Source organism: Callospermophilus lateralis, chromosome 2 (genome assembly GCF_048772815.1).
Source record: "Callospermophilus lateralis isolate mCalLat2 chromosome 2, mCalLat2.hap1, whole genome shotgun sequence".
Lineage (NCBI taxonomy): Eukaryota > Metazoa > Chordata > Mammalia > Rodentia > Sciuridae > Callospermophilus > Callospermophilus lateralis.
The window spans coordinates 167910005-167924349 of NC_135306.1; the positions used below are offsets into that span (position 1 = coordinate 167910005).

The 14345-nt window shown below is 37.5% G+C and overlaps 1 protein-coding gene across 1 annotated transcript; it reads right to left on the bottom strand.

The window, feature by feature from the left end:
• Positions 1–8048: 8048 nt before the first annotated feature.
• On the bottom strand, positions 8049–8684 carry LOC143389679 (mas-related G-protein coupled receptor member X1-like). The gene has a single exon (XM_076842571.1). It carries the CDS (start codon positions 8682–8684, stop codon positions 8049–8051), a length of 636 nt encoding a protein of 211 aa, XP_076698686.1.
• Between the last annotated feature and the right edge of the window lie 5661 nt (positions 8685–14345).

Consider the following 14345-nt stretch of genomic DNA (forward strand, 5'->3'; position numbering starts at 1 on the left):
TCTTTTTTAAAATATTTTTTAGTTGTTGATGGACTTTATTTTATTTATTTTCATTTGGTGCTGAGAATCAAACCCAGGGCCTCATACATGCTAGGAAAATGCTCTACCACTGCCATTCTAACTGGAGTGATGGTGGAGGCGATCCCCCACTCACTGTCTTGACAGGGTCACAGTGAGAAAAAGTGTTGGCAAAGCCGCTCTCCCACTGTCTTGACAGGGTCACAGTGAGGATGAATGCTGGCAAAGCCACGCTGGTTGGTGGGTAACCGAAACCATGAGACCCTTTTTTATGTAATTGGGACTTTGCATTTTCATGCTTATGTTTCTCACAGGAGGCATGAGTATGTTAAATGCCAAACAAATTAAATTTCAGATGGCTAGAACAGAACAGGTAGTTCATGCCTTGGAGGCCGTTCTACCCACCCCTCAGCATATCAAGGACAAAGTAAAAGGCTATTCTTCTATCTTAGTACATTGTGGACAAACCTAATAATGGACAATAATCATCCTCTGAAAAACAAACTCTTTGAGAACTAGTGCACCTTGACTGAGAAACAAACTCTTTGAGAACTAGTGTACCTTGACTGAGAAACAAAGAAACTCTTCGAGAAAGCAGCTCAACCAGTTTTATGAAAATAAATTTAGGAATCAATTAAAATAGGTTTATAAGACACAGTTTTAGAATAATGTTAGAAATATCATTTTATTTAGATTCTTAAGTTTAGAAATTCTTAAGTCTTTAAGTTGTATAGGTTTCTGATATGTTTTAAGGATGATTCATAAACTTTAGGATATTTTAAATATAAGATTTAAAGGGACTTTTTTAGATGGGAATTTTGAATTAGAAATAAAGTACAAGTGTACTTTAGGTTAATGATTGGCTAGGAGACTTAGAGTCTGGTTACGTAGTTTGGCATCAGTTAATAAGGAAATAACGTATCTTGGGAAAAATAGTAAATCTTGGGAAAATCTGAAGGATGTAAATTGGTGACATGTTTTATTGATGATTCTGTACTTTGATGATTGTATGGCTGGGGGTCATATCCTGGAAGAATGTAGATCAGTGTGCTCTCAATCATGGTTAAGGAAATGTCATGTCTTGGCAAAGTTTTAAATTATATAATCAATGACGTATTGTGAATCTATAATGATGAGAAAAATTGTAATAAAAAGGGGACCCAGAGAAAGCTGCTTTAGCTCTCTCTCTGGAGATTGCTCAAACGGAACGACTCCTGTCTCATCATTTCGCCGACGCCACTCCTCCTTCAGGACTCCCTGGACCCCGCTGGGGCTGGACCCCGGCAGAGTGAAATGAAACCCAATGTAGTTTTGATGTGCAATTTAAGCAAACTCCATATTGCTTTCCAGAGTGGTTGCACCAATTTGCATTCCCACTAGTAATATATGAGTGAATATTTTCCCTCATATCCAAGACAACATTTACTGCTTACCTGTATTCTTAATAGTTACCATTCTGTCAGGGGTGAGATAAAATCTTAGAATAGTTTTGACATGCATTTCTCTAACTGACCTGTTGAACATTATTTTGTTGACCATTCATATTTCTACTTCTGTGAAATGACTGTTTAGTTTTTTTGTCCACTTATTAATTGAGTTATTTGGAGATTTTGCTGTTAAGTTTTTTAAAAAATATTTACAGTATAGTTTTAATACTTCAGCCATATCAATGAGAAGGTCTCATGGAAAACAAACATAATCCACTGTTGGCAGGAAAATTGACATATTTTGCTTATAATCCTTCATATATTTTTGGTACAATGGAATATAAAATAAGAGAATCTTTGTATGATACAATGAATTATTTTACAATTTTGAACACAGTACAGGTTACCTCATATTTCTAAAACAGAATATCTTTTTCGTATAAGTTTGAATGAAAATAATTTATCTGGGAGGTGGCTGTTTCCCTCAACAGAAGTTGAGAGGCGCTTGTCTATGAAATTTGTCTTAAAAGTATTTTTCAAAGTCCTACCTTCTCTTGGTCACCTTTCTACCATACTACCAGAACCTGGAATCTCACTATTAGAATTGTTTGCATTAAGCCATTATCTCCAGAATTATAAAAATCACAGAATTGTTGTCTCAAGAATACTGTCAAGAATTGGGAAGAGTCTCAGATTTTTTTCTCATGCCCACAGATTAGCCTGTCCCCATTTCTTGAATGCTGACAGGAGACATAGATAAAGGAAAGTTGATTATTCACAGAAATAACAATATCAAAAAATCTCAGGATTCCCTCTGGTTCCCTGAACCCCAATACCCACAAGACAAAACAGAGGATCCAAGGAGAACATATATATTTGAAATCAACAATGATATGCATACTTCTCCTCTCTTTTTCTCACCTTGGAATGTTTTAATAATCCTATTATCTGTAGTCTCTTCAGCCACTCAGGTACCATCTAATACATGCACTCTGATTTCCCTCTTTTTTAAATTTTTGATTTGTTATACATGACAACAGAATGCATTACAATTCATATTATACATATAGAGCACACATTTTCATATCTCTGGTTGTTCACAAAGTAGAGTCACATCCTTCATATCTTCATACCTGTATTTAGGGTAATGACGACCATCACATTCCACGGTCTTTCTTACCCCGACACCTCCTTCTTTCCCCTCCCTCCCCTTTTCTCTTTTAGCCTATCTAGAGCTTAGTTAACCCCCACCCCCAGCATTTTATGGATCAGCATACTTAAATCAGAGATATCATTTGGCATTTTGGCTTTTTGGGTTTGACTAATTTCCCTTAGCATTATATTCTCCAGTTCATCCATTTACCTGCAAATGCCATGATTTTGTCCTCTTTTAATGCTGAATAATATTCCATTGTGTATATATGCCACATTTTCTTTATCCAATCATCTACTGAAGGGCATCTAGGTTGGTTCCACAGTTGAGCTATTGTGAATTGTGCTGCTATAAACATTGATGTGGCTGTGTTCCTGTAGTACAAATGGTGTTTCCATTCCCAATTTTCCAAGGAATCTCCATACTGCTTTGCATATCGGCTGCACCAATTTGCAGTCATGCCCACAGTGTATGAGTGTGCCTTTTTCCCCACATCATCACCAACAGTTATTGTTATTTGTATTCTTAATAGATACCATTCTGACTGGAGTGAGATGATATCTTAGAGTAGGTTTGATTTGCATTTCTCTAATTGCTGGAGATATTGAGCATTTTTTCTTATATTTGTTGATTGATTGTATATCATCTCCTGAGAAGTGTCTGTTCAGTTCCTTGGCCCATTTATAGACTGGGTTATTTATTTTTTGGTGTTAAGGTTTTTGAGTGCTTTGTATATCCCAGAGATGAGTGCTTATCTGACGTGCTCGTGGTAAAGATTTGCTCCCATTCTGTAGGCTGTCTCATCACCTCACTGATTCTTTTGCTGAGAGGAAGCTTTTCAGTGTGAATCCATCCCATTTATTGTTTCTTGATTTTATTTCTTGTGCTATAGGAATCTTATTAAGGAACTAATGTGATATCATAAGATTTGACACATGATCTCTATTCTAATGCCTAGGTCCGTGATCCACTTTGAGCTGAGTTTTGTGCATGGTGAGAGATAGGGGCTTAATTTCATTTTGCTGCATATGAATTTCCAGTTTTCCCAGCACCATTTGTTGAAGGCTATCTTTTCCTCAATATATGTTTGGCACCTTTGTCTAGTATGAAATGACTGTATTTATGTGGGTTTGTCTCTGTGACTTCTATTGTTTGTCATTGGTCTACAATTCTATTTTGGTGCCAATACCATGTCATTTTTATTACTATAGTTCTGTAGAATAGTTTAAGTTCTGGTATAGTGATGCCATGCCACCTATTTCACTCTTCTTGCCAAGGATTGCTTTGGCTATTTTTGGTCTGCTAGTTTTCCAGATGAATTACATGAGTGTTTTTTCTATTTCTATGAGGAATGTCATTGGGATTTTGATTGAATTGCATTAAAACTGTATAGTGTTTTGGGTTGTATGGTCATTTTGACAATATTAATTCTGCCTATCCATGAAAAAAAGGTAGATCTTTCTATCTTCTAAAGTCTTCTTTAATTTTTTTCATCAGTGTTCTGTGGTTTTCATTGTAGAGGTCTTTCTCCTCTTTCATTGATTCACAAGTAGTTTAGCTCAATTTGTAGAGTGCTTGCTTCTCATGTACAAGGTCCTGGGTTCAATCCCCAGCACCACAATAAAGGGAAAAATGTTACATTCAAATCATTAATACATCAAATAGATTAATCCATTGATTTGGTTACAACTCTTAGAATCTAATCATTTCACTTGAATATTTCAACACAAAGAGAAGCTTTTAGAGGATGTCTCATATCCAAATTGGTAGAGGGAGTGAGATTGTGCTGCAGGGTGAATACTTAACTTTCATCTCTGGTACCATGGCTGTTCCATTGATGATCTAACTGTACCAGCATTAGGGTGGCCAAGTACAGAGCTGGATGATATCTACTTGATCCTATTTCTTTGATAGTTTCATGCTTCTTTTGCAATGTATGCCTTCTACTGAGAATTAACATTTGACACAAATACATAGTACACTGCTTTTCCATCTATACACACATTAGTGTTAACAGCATCTCAATATAATTTTGGAACATATTCATCACCTCCAGAAATCTTATATCTTTTAGTTCTTTTCTGCTGTTCTTGTTTCTCTCCTTACAAATCCCATTCTCCCTCAGCTCCAGAGACTTTCTGTCTCTACTGGACTGTCTGTTGTGTGTATTTTACAGAAATGGTATCATATAATGTGGTTTCTTGTTTGGCTTCTTTCACAGAGCAAGTTTTTTACATAACCTTAAAATGTAATTTTTATTTGTCTTTATATGAAATAAGCCTTCTCTTAAAGATTTGGGTCATTTCCTACTATTCTATTAATTTGCCACCACTCTTTCTGAATAATGTACTTTTTTTTTCTTTGGCTCTTTTATGAAAGGTCTCAAGATAAGTGTCCTGGGTGTTCTATGTTTTCTTTTCACACATCCACAGAGCCCATAGCAGTTTGCCAGCTGTCCTCAACCCTTGATAAGAGTCTAGAGTAAACTTCTGAGACATTCTGGGCCTGAGTGATCAAAGAAAATGGTAGTAAAATTAGATCTGATTGGAATCTCCCTATTTACAATATGCTACCTCCCAAACCTAAGAGGCTTACCACTTTTTTCCCCCTGGACCAATTTATGTTGTGTTCATGTACAAATATGTAGCAATGAATCCCACTATTGTGTATAATTATAAAGTCCCAATTATAAAAGCCTGATAGTATCAAATATTGGGTTTTCTTCTACTTCTTTCTTGATAGATAGAAGTGGAAGTAAAATATCTTATCTTTTGCTTTGAAGGGGATGTTTCAGCATGACTAAACTGACCAAACTTCACAGGTGGTCAGGACATTGAATGTTTGTGATTTTCATTTCCTTGATATCCATAGCACTTGCCAATTATTCAGCATCAGTTCAAATTACTATGATGTCATTAATATAGTGGAGCAATACAATATTTCTACCTTCAGAACTTCTTCTGAAAAAGAGTGTGTAAGTGTTGTATACTGTTTCCCATCCTACCTAAAGCACAGTGCTTCTGGTTTTCCTTCCTGATGGTTGCTAAAAAGAATGCATTTGTTGGGTCAAAAGCAATGCTATATGCCAAGTCCAAGTTTCTGTGTTCTAGTTATGATGCCAAATCTGGCTCAGCATCTGAAATTAATACTAGTATTTGTTAAATGTCCGTTAAGTACCCATGTGTTTGTATTTGGGAATGCAATTCATTTACATTCAAGGTTATTATTGACAGATAAGTCCAGGAAGACCTCATTTTATTCCACTTTCTTTATGGTGACCTACTTAAGTGTCTTTCCTTTATTGTCACTATGAATCACCTCTTTTCTCATTTCCATCCATCCAAGGCCTATTCATCTTTCATTGTTAAACTCAACTATTGATGTGACTGAAAAATTGGCAAAGGCAAATACTAGGTAATGGTCAAATTGTCAGTTCACATTCCAAGTATTTCAAGAACACTTCCCTCTCTACTGGCCACCGCACACACACACTTACTTGTGAAATCTTCTTTCGCACTTATCCCTAATTCTGTGTTTGCATGCTGGAATGATTAGGCCAAGTACATCAGATCTCTAAGGAGATAATTTCTTTAAAACTGTACTCCAGTTTTATAAAGAAGAAAGAAGGAAATTACAAAGTGAGTTTTGGTGTATGAATAATATTGATTCCCAAAATATACCCCATGATCTACTGAGTGCAAGTACCTGCCACATAAGTTGAAGAATGCATGCTCACTGTGAATATAGCCAAAAGTAGATCATAAACTATTTTTATTGGTTCTTTTTAGTTATGCATGACAACAGGATTCATTTTGACACAATTGTAATGCATGGAATATAATTTGTTCTAATCAAGTCCCCACTACTTCCCCTTCCCATTCCTTCTTTTCACCTTCTGTTCATTTCCCTCTACTCTTCTGATCTTTCTGCTATTTTGTTAAGGTTTTTTAAAAATTAGTGTCTTGTGGATGTATGCAATGGTGAGATTCATTGTGGTATATTCACATATGTACATAGGAATATTAAGTCAGATTCATTTCCTATCCCATTCTTCATCCTTTCCCTTCATTCCTCTTTGTCTACTCCATTGAGCTTTCTTTTATCCCCCACATTATTTGAAATACCTTTGCATATCAGTATGGAGATTCCTTACAAAACAGGTAATAGAATATGACCCAGCTATTCCAGTTCTCAGTATATGTCAAATGATTTAAAATCAGAATACCATAGTGATACAGCAACATCTATGTTTATAGCAGCACAATTCATAATAGTCCAGTTTTGGATGTAACCCAGGAGCTCCTTAACAAATGAATGGATAAAGAAAATATGATACATATACACAATGGAATACTATTCAGCCTTAAGAAGAATGACTTGATAGCATTTACCAGTAAGTAGATGGATCTGAACACTATCATGCTAAGTAACGCAAGCCAGTCCCGAAAAGTTAAATGTCAAATGTTGTCAACTTCTCAGGCTGGCTGTCTCACAATGCTGTTTCCTTTAATCCATGTTCATAGTGAGTCATATGTCCCTATCTTATTTTGAAACACAGATTCCCATTCACAAATGGCATAAGATTTAGATTTGGCAATCCAATAAACTTAGTACATCTTTAGGGTGCCTTGGGTGAGTGTGTCTCCCAATTTAATCATGGGATCAGTTGAGAATCCAGGTGTCCTGACTCCAAGTGTTGTGCAATCTATAATATAGCAATCTCAGGATCTCTGTCCCTACACTTGCCACGATTTCAGGTTATGCCACATGTTTCTAGGTTGAATACTTGTGCAGTAAACAGCTAAATAACCACTTACCAGTACTCATGGTTTTAACTGCTAAAAGCCAAGGCCAATTTATCACCATGCCATGGACAAATGTTACCAGAAGACTTTTCATGAACTAATTTCCTGAGTTGTTGTTATGCAGGTAGGGACTCTGCCTTCAAAATTGATGGAATTCAGCAAGATTTACTGTACCAGACTCACTCATTCATAACCAAGCTTTCTATCTGCATCAATGTCCCAACACACAGCACAAGACTAGTTCTTAACAGCATAGGCAGAGAAAGGTAGGAGATCATTATTTCTATAAGTTCAGGTAGAAAATGGTCAAAAATACCAGGTTCATAATTTTGTACAAGTATATTTTTCCACTGGAATGAATATGTCAAATAAAAGCATTAATTAAAAAGATTTAGATGAAGATATGACAAGACATTTATTGAAAATATCAAAAATAGATTGAGACATTCTTACATAAGATTGATTTCCATAAGAGAAAGAAGAAAATACAGGTTAACATAAACTCATTGGATGACATGCAAGAAGTTCAGGGGCAAAAGGCTGAGAGCAGAGCAGATAGGCTGAGAGCAGAGCAGATATCTGTCAAGTGTGGCTGGGCATTATTGGCTCTTGAAGGCACATCTGATGGACCAGAGCAGAAGGTCTTCATCTCTGCTCCACTCTACTGCCTGACATCTCCAGGGTTCCCTGGGAAAGGCTGCCTCCACTTTCATCCTTCCCAGGAGTGTCCTGCAGAGCCCGCTCAAGCACCAGCTTGAGGTTCTGCCTCTGCACCTGCTGCCTATAGGAGCCAACAAAGAAGTAAATGATGGGGTTGGCAGAGCTGTTAACATAGGACAAAACAGTTGAAACCAGAGAAAAGCACAAAAATGCCTGGAAGTCAATCTCCGTCCACCATAACAGGAACACAGTGACACCGAAGGGCAGACCACAGAGGAGGAAAACCAACACTGTGAGCAGGATGGTAACATACAGCCTGGTCAGAGGTTTCTTCTGGGATCCACAGAGCATCCTACCCATCAGAGCCAGGCTGGACACTGATAGAATCACAAATAAAATAACCAGCCATGACGCTATAGTGAATTCAACTTTTCTACAATCATCTGCAGGTATATTGATAGAAAAACAAATGACCATACATAGGATGCTCAGAAACATAGACAGGGCCCAGAGCAGGGCACATATGACAGCTGATGTGTGTCTTGGGCGATGACAGTGGTACCAAATGGGACACAGGACTGACAGGCAGCGCTCAGTGCTAATAGCACAGATCATGTTCATGTCTGCAATGTAGAAAAATATTGACACAATTATTAGGATGCCATATATAGAGTTGTCAATGGGAAGCAAAATTTCTATGACTTCTAAGAGTAAATGAGTGGTATGAAAGCAGAGAAAGAGGAAGTCAGCAACAGCCAGATTTAGTATGTAGGTGTAAAAGGGATTGCTGTGCATTTTAAATCCCAAGAACCAGATCACAGATGCATTTCCTGCCAGCCCAAACAGGCAAACAATGAAGGTCAACACTATAGTAATCAGATTATTCTTATCACAAATTGCAGGAAAGTCTTTATAACTTCCGTTGGTTGGTGTGGCTTCTGTGCTCCAGGCTGTGATGGTTGGATCCAGGCTCCTAATGACTTCAGTGGTGCCCCTAGGAACACAAAGAAGACTTGAGCACTTGAAGAAACAGCTCAGATTATCAGGACCATCCTGTAATGAGGAGATTACTATATACATTTTAAAGAGCAGGAAAAGAGAGGATTGCATAAGTGAAGTAACCTATCAACAGCTGGGGATGCCTGAAATATGGATTCGAATTCTGTAGTCATTGTCTAACAGCCTGAGCTCTCTGACCTGAACCTAAGTGACAAGCAAATGTACTATAATATGAACACTTCCTCAGAGTGGGACCAGCACTACTCTGTCCTGGGACAGATTTATCTCAGGTGTAGGAACTGAGGCAGACACAGAGGTGAGTATAATGTCCCCATCACAGAGATGGTTTCCTTCAAGGAGGAGAAAGAAGACCTGGCTTTATGGCCATGTGGGAAATGTGACCTTCTGCTAAAGCAGGACTGAGAATGGCTGGTCATAGAAAGAGCTCAGTGTGTCAGGCATTGAAGACAGGTTCACTTTTTAATCCCCAGTGCAGAACCCTATGTGTGGCCCATATGTTCTCAAAATCTATTTAAGGAACGAACTAGAATCCTGACAGTGCAGGATGATGTGGGTTAAATGGAAAATAAAAATGAAAGACCTTAACACACACATAATGAGATGAAGAAAATGTCATTCATCATAATCTTCAATGCGAGCATTATTGAGTATAGTTAGGATTATTTCTATGTGACCAAATAACTGATGTTGACTACTGATAAGTCTTTGGAGTGTGAATTCATGGTGGCTTTGTTTAGCACCTAGAGGCCTTTGGTGCACAGTGTGGGGTGGGGTGTTGGTGTCAGATTTGTATCTCAGCTGAATTTCTCAACAATATAAAACAGGAGGGTCTGAATGTGGGTGAGGTGTGAGTGCCAATGAAAAGAAGTATTTGAAATAGAAAAATAACTATGGAGGATTATAGAGGTGTAAACAATATAAACTTACTCCATTCCCTCCCAGGAAATCCTCAGTAAGATTTTCTTCTTGATAAAAGCTTTAGTGTGAGAAGATTATATGAAGTGAATTTGAAAGAGGGCATGGCTTGATATGTAAAGAGAGATTTTAATTTGAGGTGTAAAAAATGTGTTTTTCAAACACATTTCAAACTGGTAAAGGGACCCACTCATATATTAATAATTAACAGGAGTTAATTTAGAGTGCATCACATAATTTCACTTTGAATCCTCTCAAAAGATAATAAGGTAAGAATTTCTGTCTGTCCCAGTTTTATAGAGGATGGAATTGAAACACAAGCAGGATGAATGGTTAAACCTGGTATCACACAGTGTGGATTCTAGCACCTCAGGTTCTACAGCTTTTGAACCCAACACCACACTGGGTTAATTATATGTGGATGAGAGAAAACCAGAGGAGTAAATCCCAAGTTAATCTCAGATGGCATTCAAATTACAAATAAAATGAAATCTAGCCTAAGCACAGTTCAGAAACAGAGAGGAAGTGAAGCCCATCAAATAGGGCACAAAAGGGAAGAGTGTTGAAATCAGGGATAGATATGAGAAACCAGAAGCCCTTTGCTGTCTCACAAGGGCAGCTATGACTTCAGAATCTAGAGGACACCCAGGGTCAGGAGGCCTCCAAGGGGACAGAGGGCACATTCTCCTCTGGGCCTGCAGAGAGGCATCTTCAAGTCAAAGTATCCATCATGAGTTTTCTTGGATAGACAAGTTTCCTCAGCATTGGTTGATTTTCACAGGAAACAGGAGGAAAATAGAAGTGCTGGTGTCCTGACTGAATGCAGTTTCCACATTTCTCTTTATGGTACCAGTGTTTTTGTCTTTGTCATCAATCATGGAGCTCAATAAAGACCTTCCACTCAAGGCATTATTTATTTGCTTTATGTACTACTCTACCCCAATATTTACCATATGTTCTTCATACATCATCTATTATAATATCCTCACCTAACAAATAAAGAAAATGAGGCTCAAATAAAGTAATGATCCAGAATCACATCTTTAAGAGGAGGACCAATTCCAGTCCCTGTTTTGCTGGAGCCCTACCTGGTGATTTGCCACTCTTCTCTACCTCATGTTGCCTAAATCTTCAGAGACCACAGAATCTGAGACACCATCAGCACCTGTCACAAATTCTACAGTCGCACAGCACAGTTTTTCTCTTCTGTAACAGTGATTTTCTGGGCTGTGGGTCTCAATATTCCATTTACCTTCCTCTCTTAATGCTGATATCACCACATGATTAGGCACTGACTAAAGGCAGTGAGGACAGGGATGTAATCAATTCCTGGTTTATAGGATTAATAGAAGGAGCATATCCTGCATTTCCTTCATTATTTTCTCACAGGCATCCATTCTGATATGGGAGTAAGTCCTTTAGGACCACAGATGATGGGACCCTCCCAGGGTTGCACAGCCGCACTATGAAAGAATTTTTTGAGTCTGATGCTCTGGAGCTTACAGCACACGTCTAGCACATATCCTGTTAAGGTGAGTAGTGGTTCATTTTGAGCCACACTTTCACTCCAAGCAAGAAAGAAGCTTTTCTCTTTTAAAATGGCATTCAAACTTCAAGGCATTTTTTATTAATATCAGTGGTTGTTCCATAAAATTGATTCAAGGGAAATAACATGTAAATAGAAAAAATATTTCAATGTAGATAAAATGGGAATGGATTCAATGATATTAGATTGAGGAAAATCCAGATTGTAGGAAGAATCAAGGAGTGGTGAGGCATAGTTTTATGTGTTCTGACAGTTTTTATTCCATCCTTCATCTCTGTCTTGATAGAGTTCCAAGCTAGTGGCTTCTTCAAACACCATCAATAGCATCCTTTTCCTTATTGTTTCTGGTTGAAATGACCTACTGGTGATACAATCAAGACAATAGAGAATGGGAGGGAGGGATTTGAGTTTGAGATCTTCTAACTCTCTCCTGCTAGGCAGTGTGCTGGTAATGGCACTGCTTCTCCACCTGCCTGGTCATCCTTTAGTAGTACAGCTGCAGCTATGGCTATGCTCCATCCCTGGTAGCTGCTCCTTCTTTTGTCCCTTTTACTCTAGTTGTGGAAACAGTGCTTCATTTCTGCTTTCCTTAGGGCACCACACCATGCATTGCTATTGTTCCCCTAATCCTGCACAACTTTGTAACTAGTTCTTCCTGGATATTCCTCAATTTTTCCAATTTGAATCATCTATTTCTTGTTAGAATCTTAGAAGTTCAAGGGGATATTATTTTTGAATAATAAGTGAAAGCAATGAAACTCAATATAAAGCCTCTTATCTCAGTATCTCCCTGTGGCTTAACTTTTTAAACAAATTTTAGGAAAAGGCAGAAACCTATCCATGAGAGCAGGTTTAAATGGTTGAAAAGGGGATAATGAGAGATAAATCATAATTTGAAAAGATTTCTTTAACCCCATTTTAAACTCAAAGTAGGAGCTGGAGCACCCAGGCTTCAGAAGGATGATTCTGTCTCCTGCCTTTCCCTGAAGGAAGCACCCTGACCCTCTCCAGGTAGAACCCTACAGTGGAAACACAGGGATGTTAACTCAAAGCAAACCCCATACATAATAGGAATTCTGAGTCTTCTTACCTTTCTGTCATTCTCCTGTCCAGAGGTGGAGAGCTGAGCTGTGTTGACAGGAGAGAGTCTTTCTCAGATGAAGTGACACCAAGGTATATTTCTTTGTTCTCCAAGTGGAGAAATGCTTATGGAAGTAGTATATAAACCTAAGGACCAATTGCAGCTGTTAAAATCTGAATGACCCCTGGGATTTCCTGTTCCGGGATTGCGAGCAAATTGGAGAACATAATCATCTGGGGCTTCATTTTAATGTGGATGTATCTGAGCATCTGCACCATTTCCACTCATATATTGGCTTCCTCCTTCCATTCCTTTCAGTACACCTACTGTAAGTAGTTTCTCTTCTGTGTGCCTCACCAACTAGGATCCTAGAAAAGAATGTAAGTAATCTGTGCTTTCATACTGAGTTTTATTACTAAATAACAAGTCTATCTTTGGGTCATTGAAGACTCATCATGCCTTGGTCCCATATTATTATTTCTTTATATCATAGGAATGTATTAATTTTGATATGTTCATTTCAAACAACAGAGCAAAGGGATGGGCATACAATTCTCATCACATCCTATTCTCTATTTACCACATCTACCCATTCTTATTTTTCTCATTATTAGACCTGATTAGTAAACATATTTCTATTTTTAATTTGTCAGTATAAAGAAGTTTACTGACATCTCTTACAAAATGTGAGTGTTCAGTAGATAAAATATTCTTACCCCCCTTCATTCATGAAATTTGTCATTTTAAAATTTTCATAATTTGATGTATGATGTCACATGACTTCCAGTCTTTTCTTCATATAACTCATAATAGTTAAATATCATTTGTTAAAACTCTAATTTGAATTGGAAGCTGACATGGACATAAATATTGGGTCCCATTGGATAATGCTATGGTTTAGATATGGTTTAATTTTGTTCCCTCAGGAATTCATTTGATTGGTGCTTGGTCTCAAGAGTAGCAGTATGAGGAGGTTTTGTGGAATATTTGAGAGGTGGGACTTGGTAATATTTCTTAGATAATATAGCTCTCATACAACCCCTAGATTTCATGTGAAGAAGTTCTTATAAATGAGCAAGACTGGCCCCATCCAACTCTCTGCTACCTGGCTGGAGATATGACCCTTATTTCATGTGCACTCCTATCACCCACCATGGGGCCTGACCCAGAGCCTGGACTATGACATTTTGACTTCCATCAAAACTGTAAGGTAATTTAATCTCTATTTTAGGAGTAGCTTGTGTCACAAATTTAAAAATACAGAAATTTTCTTCTGTGGGTTTATTCCATAAATATTTCATAAGAACCTTATTTATTTGTTGAACTGTCTTTGAAAATTTTTTGGAAGTCCTAATCTTCATTATCTCAGAAATATAACTATTTGGAGATGGCTTCCTTCAAGACAATTAAGAGGAATCTATTAAGGTGGATAGTATCCAAAGTAAATGGTGTACTTATAAGAATAAAATAAAAGAAAAACCAAACATGAAGCAAGAGGACCAAGAAGGAGTCACAAGAAGGAAAGATCTCAATTAAAGGCATGGAAAATATCTCAAAACACAAGAGACCACTATACTCTGGTTACACTATATATAATATTTCTTAACTTAAACATAGGAAGCATTTGGATAGTGGGATTTTTAAAATATATTGCTAGTTGGAGAGTAATTCAGCTACTCAAGTAAATGTTTTTTGCATTTTATAAAACAATTAAATGGAG

What these genes read in the sequence shown, in the direction of transcription:
- LOC143389679 (XM_076842571.1), bottom strand. Translation starts at nt 8,684, where the DNA reads ATGAACATGATCTGTGCTATTAGCACTGAGCGCTGCCTGTCAGTCCTG.